The 6,005-nt window shown below is 38.5% G+C and overlaps 1 protein-coding gene across 1 annotated transcript in view; it reads right to left on the bottom strand.

Moving 5' to 3' along the window:
- Positions 1–5,753, bottom strand: part of SNAP91 (synaptosome associated protein 91) — a 108,730-nt gene extending 102,977 nt beyond the window's left edge. The window contains exon 1 of the mRNA XM_087817486.1: positions 5,602–5,753. Within this exon, the coding sequence (XP_087673612.1) occupies positions 5,602–5,731 (130 nt within the window). The 5' untranslated portion in view covers positions 5,732–5,753. The remainder of the gene's footprint in view (positions 1–5,601) is intronic.
- Positions 5,754–6,005: the final 252 nt, after the last annotated feature.

A 6,005-nucleotide genomic window follows, 5' to 3' on the forward strand; every position in this document is an offset into this window, starting at 1 on the left:
AAATGGAGATACTTGAAATTGTTTATAAGAGAGAGAGAAAGAGAGGGTAACATACCGATGACACAGAGAATAAATGATGTAGGAAGAAGGAGAATTATAATTGAAAATAAAAGTGCCAACTCTAGGGAAATAACCAAGGCCAAAAAACAAAACCACACAAAGCAGGCAAAGGTTCAGCTTCTCTCTCTCCTGAGCAACCAGGAATGACACATCACAAAATCCTTTAGAAGATATTAGGTCTTACATAAAAATACGCAAGAGAGAAACCTTATGCACATACATGGAAGGGTGAGGGGACCCTCACACACTTGGGAGAGCAGGAAAGAAAGCTATGGAAAGGCTGTGGGCTTCAGGGTACAATTCTCTCTCTGGTTTGTGCTATAAGGAAGACTCCATCATTTCTTTCTTACAGGTCATCACACAATTGACACTCATATGCCATTCAACTATTGTCCCCTTTATGAGAAACGAACAACTGAGCACATTACATAAACACCTAAGAAAAAACAGCCAACATTTCCCTTCACAAGCAAACAATATATTTCTCCGTAAAGAAAAAGGAATTTAAAATATTTTTAATGGCGAGAAATGGGGCTTTTGAAATTATTTAACTGTGCCAAGATTATATTTGAAGGATCTCTTAGTAGCTGCTGGCTCAGGAGCTGAGTCACCTAAACTACAACTCTGTAAGGAAAGCATCGTCGGCCCTGAGGGAACAGGGTTATATGTCACTTCTGACCTTCTTTACCAAGATATTGAAACCAAGATAAACTCCAAAGAACACCCTATCCTAGCATCGATCAATTTGAAGCGAGGAGGTAAGATATTTATTTGTGAAAAGCTAAGAGGGAGATCCATGGCAACTAAGTGCTCAGATTAAATTACAAATAAGACTTCAGTGACCATTTATTAAACATTAAAACTAATATGGCAATGTACCAAAAATCTAGACTTTAATCTAAAATGCTGCAAGCTAATACTGAAACTAAGATACAAATTTACCTACTACATACATAATTTTATATGTTTTTCCACATATACAATTTTTTAAATCACTAGGGCAACTTTTAAAACATCAATTTGAATTACCATTACCATTTTTATACTGGTTCTAAGAAAATATCTGCTAACCACATGGATTGTTAAAGAGGGAAAAATATTAAAAGGGACCCAAATATATTTAATATTATATCATAAAAAAAAGATTTTTCTGAAAATGAGGAAGTAAAAAGATCCAGGAAGAAATCCTAATCTTTCCACTAGCGGATATAAAGCCTGCGTAGTTACTTTAAGTCATTTCTGAAGCAAGCTCCCTACTATTGCCTGACTCTTGGCACCTCTTTTGCTTCCCTGGCTCCTGCCAACCCCTGAATCTCACATGCTCTCTTTTCTTCCCTCCTGGGATGCTGAGCATCATCCCAGAACATCACAGGACCACAGAGATTGGACCCCTTAGGTTTCTCATTTCTGAAAAGCTGTTCAGAAGTGTATTTTCCCCATCTCTTCTTGGCTGCCTAAAAAATAATTCAGATTATTCTAAACCATCCTTGGGCTGGGTCTTCTGATGAAATCAAGAAGAGGCAGTGTGCCTTGATACAGAAAAATGAAGGGTATATTTAGACTATAATAAATAGTAAATGAGAATATCTGAAAGTTGCCCTAGTGTCTAGTAAACTTTTATATATTGTTACAATAAACTTGGCTTAATTTTTGGATCTTAGCACTATAGAAAGCTCTATAAGTTACAACAAATATAGATATGGTATTAACTGGATTAGTGTACAAACAGCATTTCTATAAATAAAGATATGTATTATATATACTAAGCAATCTTCTGCAAAGCAAATAAACTTTTAGGTTTAAATTTTCATTTTATGTTTACTCAGAAAATTTCTTACTTATTAGCAGAAATTTTATGAATAGAATTAAAGCAGCAGGAATTGTGTGGTAATTTGCCAGTATTTGCCTTGAATCTTATCTCACCCTACCTTTAACAGATATTCTTAAAAGAAATACCACTGAATTTTCTCTTAATATGGGGGGAGGGGGAAGAATCTCTTAAAAAATGAAAATGTCTCTCAAACATAAGATTCAGAACTTGAATCACTTGCTTATTATGTGGGAATAGCTCATTATTAAAAACCCTCAAGAGGTTTAGAATACAAAAAAATAGGATTACTGATAACAAACTTGGCTTCTCATAAGGTTTGGTTGGATGTTAATACTAATGTCTAAGTTTAAATTCTGATGATCTTAAGTAGGGTCTTTTAATAACATAGCATATATAGAAATTGTTCATAAGAGCTATTAACCAAAATGAATCTTATATCAGGGCTGCAAAACTTCCCAAATATTCCCCCTGCAGGTGTTACTTTCAGCCAACTCCCTCTCTATTTTTTGGTTGTGGTTCGTTCTTTAACCTTGACACAGCATTTGGGTAGGTACTGGGTACCCTATTGAATCTTGTTACTTTAATATTTGATTTGGGCTACATTCTTCCTCTAAGAAGCATACTGTTTTTGGGAAAAAGGTGAAACAAATCTGAGAATATATTTCTAGAGTTTTTTGTTTTTTATCTCCACCTTCTCACCATATGTAATTCTGCCCCAGATGGTAACAAATAATTTAAGTGTATAAATCATGTACGATTAAGTATCATTTTATAAATCACCATAATTAACAAAAATTTTCTTGGTCTATGAGCCTAAAGAGAAAAAAAATTATATTTTAAACCAGTACTTTAATTAACATTAAGTACACTTTTCATAAAGATTTTGAGTCCATTTAATTAATCAGATATCTAAAAAAAAATCACGAAACCATATACTCTATTCTTATAATTTTCCAATCTAAACTCTACACTAAAAAGTTATACACAAATGAAATTAATTGTAAATTATTTTTTTGGTCTCAAATCCCCAACTCTACATTTTGTGCTCTTTTCCTCTCAACTAGTGTTTATTATTTCCAAAACTAAAACACTAACTACTTAAGAATATTTCAGTGCCTACAGTGAAACTTAGTTATGTGTTTGTATGTCTTAATGACAGGTATGACTCACTCATAACTGGTACATTACTGAAAACCTGTGAATAAATTACTAAGGTAGTCTACTGTTATTTAACTTCACAAGGAATCCTGCATGAAGATGCCTTCTTACCATGCATATAAATATAATGTTATGTCCATCCAGATTTTCCACATCATCTTTTCTTATAATAGAACATATCAGTAAAGTAGTATCTATCTTCCCAAATTCCACCCTCAGGTTGGTTTTAAGTGAAGATAATTTATGACTTAGTGGAAATGTAAAATGTTAAAAAGAAAAACCAGTACTTCTCAGTACTCGGCTCTTGCTCATTTTTTTAAGTGACAGAATTAAAATTTCTTCATGCATTTCAGAGAGACTGCAATGACTACATGGGTTGTAATGCTCAATTTCACACAAAGCCTTGCAAACAGGATGGGTGTTTTGAAGATTAGACTATTCAAACTAATACAGTTTCTTCCCCCCACCCAATAGATAACATTACTAAATAAACCACAGATGGCAGTTAAGTACAGAGGTCAAAAGCTGTGAAAATTAATTACCCTCCCTGAACTGGTTAAGCAGTGATAAATTAATAATGTAAAGCTCATTGCCTGGCATACAGTAACTGCTCAATAAATGTTTAGCTCAATAAATGTATGATTATTCACATCAATAATTCAATACTAGTCCCTACTTCAGCTGTTTTCTTTAAATATGGAATCTTACCCCTGAGTTCCACATCTTCAAAATCACCCGACCTACTGACATATGCTGCAGACACTGGAAAATCTTCCACCTTGAAAAATTTTAAGAGACTTTTTGACATCTAAAAGATTAAGGTGACTGCACATATTTAGATATGGAAAAGTCAGTCTTTATCTGAAAATGTTTTAGTGAAATGCTCAAACCTATGAATGTTCTCTGAAGTGTATCAATATACTGACTTATTATTTTCATAGCATTTAGCAAATTCACAAACTATACCTTTTTATTATGAGGATTTGCTAGACTGACACATACCTTTAGGACATGAGTCACCCTTCCAGAGTTGGGGAAACTGATGGAAAGATGGCTACATGATTCAGCATGCTGCAGCAAAGTGAGCTGGTCATGAATTTATAATTTCCACTTCTTTTAGGTGCCCTGGCCTCTCTCATCCTGTACTGCATATATGACACATAATACCGCAATCAACAAATGTTGTTAAGAATTCCTCCAGGAAAGGAATAACGGTGTTTTCCTCTCAGACAAGCTTCTAGAAGCAGAATTATTCAATTTTAGGAGACAACGGGTTCATAAGGTTGGAGAAGCCTTACAATGTCTGTTGTAAGCTTCACCAAGCTTAGCTCAGACAGATGGGACTAGAGTCAACTCTAACACTGGTGCCATTTTCTCAGCTACACACGGAAGACACTGGGGAAGGCCTGAAGCAAAAGAAAACCAGAAAATGGGCAAAGGATGTCAGATGTGAAATGGGTATGGCTGTATCTGTGTCTCTCTCATGCCAACATTGACCTTTACTAACAAACATTGTAACAGGACAGATCCTAAGCAGGTCCAAAAGACTGAGTGGAAACTACAGAATATATTCTGATGTGGCCTTATTAGGAGCCCCATGGCCCAAAGCAGGTGAAAGCCTTTTTCTAAGTGTCCCTATTTGCCTTTCAATAACAAAAGATCGCCTGCTAATCAAATAAAACATTTCAGAAATATATAGATTCCAAATGACTTTTTTTCCCCATCAAATAACCAATATGAAAAAAAAAGTTATGAATTAAATGTTTTCATGTAAAAATCACACGGCCTCCCATGCTGGGAAAGCACATCCATTTTGTGACCACAGCCTAATCATTCTGCCCAGCAGCTTCTGAGAACGGGACAAAGAAGTGTGCCAGGAAGTTACAATGAAATCGCCATTATCTATGAAGTGCAATTTCCTCACTCAATAGCCTGCATTTATTTCAGTTTGGTGCGGTGATACACAACACGTACTCACACACCCACACCCACACACAAAGTCTCAGCAGCGACACCGAAAAAGATGACACTATCTAAAAACTGCCCAAAATGTATTTAGGAAACAACGAGGGTGACAAGTTTGACCTTCCATAAATCCATCTTATTTGTCATGTTGTTATGACAGTGCAACCCCTGATTTCCTCTAACCTGGAGAAGAAGGGGATTATGGATAAAAGTAAAAAAAATAAGAGGTGAAAACTGACTAATCCAGAATGTGCAATTTTTTGGTATCTTTTAGTATTAATAAGTGTATATATATGTATTTATGTATATATGTGTGTATATATACATATATATGTGTGTGTGTGTGTATATATATTCTCCACTAAGACCTTGGAGGTCAACAGGAGAAAAAAAAAAAAGGGCTCAAAGACAAGGCTTCAGGGGGGCCCAAGGCGACACCTGCCGGGAGGAGATCCCGAGCCCGGGCCTGGGGCAGCCCCACTGGGAGCGGGGAGCGGGGAGGCTGCGGCGCCACCCACCGCAAGCCCAGGCCGGCGCCGGCGCGCCTCTGCCGCGCGCATGTCCCACTTATATAAAGAGGTGCTTACAGTCCAGGTGCTTTTTCTTGGGGCCCATCACCTCGTGAGTGGTGGCTTTGCAGACCGCTCTGGCCACAGCGGAGCCCGTCACGCTGTACTGAGCCGCGGCGATCCGATCCGTGAGCGTTTGGCCCGACATCTTCTCTGGCAGCGTCTACCGCCTCCTCTTCTGCGGGAAAGTAGGGGAGACGGTCCTGCTTTAAACTACAGACCCTCCTCCCCGCGCGCGGCGCGCCCAGGCCTCGCCTCCTCCAGCCGCGCGCGGCTCTCCGCTCCCGCGTCCCCGCCCCGGCACCGCCTCTCGGAGCCAGCGCCGCGCCGTGCCCCGCGCCTGCAGCGCGGTCTCGGGGGTCTTGAGCAAGGGTAGGTCCGCCGCGCAACCCCAGCGCGGGCTCGCGTCCCAGCATCGCGCC

This window comes from Miniopterus natalensis, chromosome 5 (genome assembly GCF_054644295.1).
Source record: "Miniopterus natalensis isolate mMinNat1 chromosome 5, mMinNat1.hap1, whole genome shotgun sequence".
NCBI classification, from domain to species: domain Eukaryota; kingdom Metazoa; phylum Chordata; class Mammalia; order Chiroptera; family Miniopteridae; genus Miniopterus; species Miniopterus natalensis.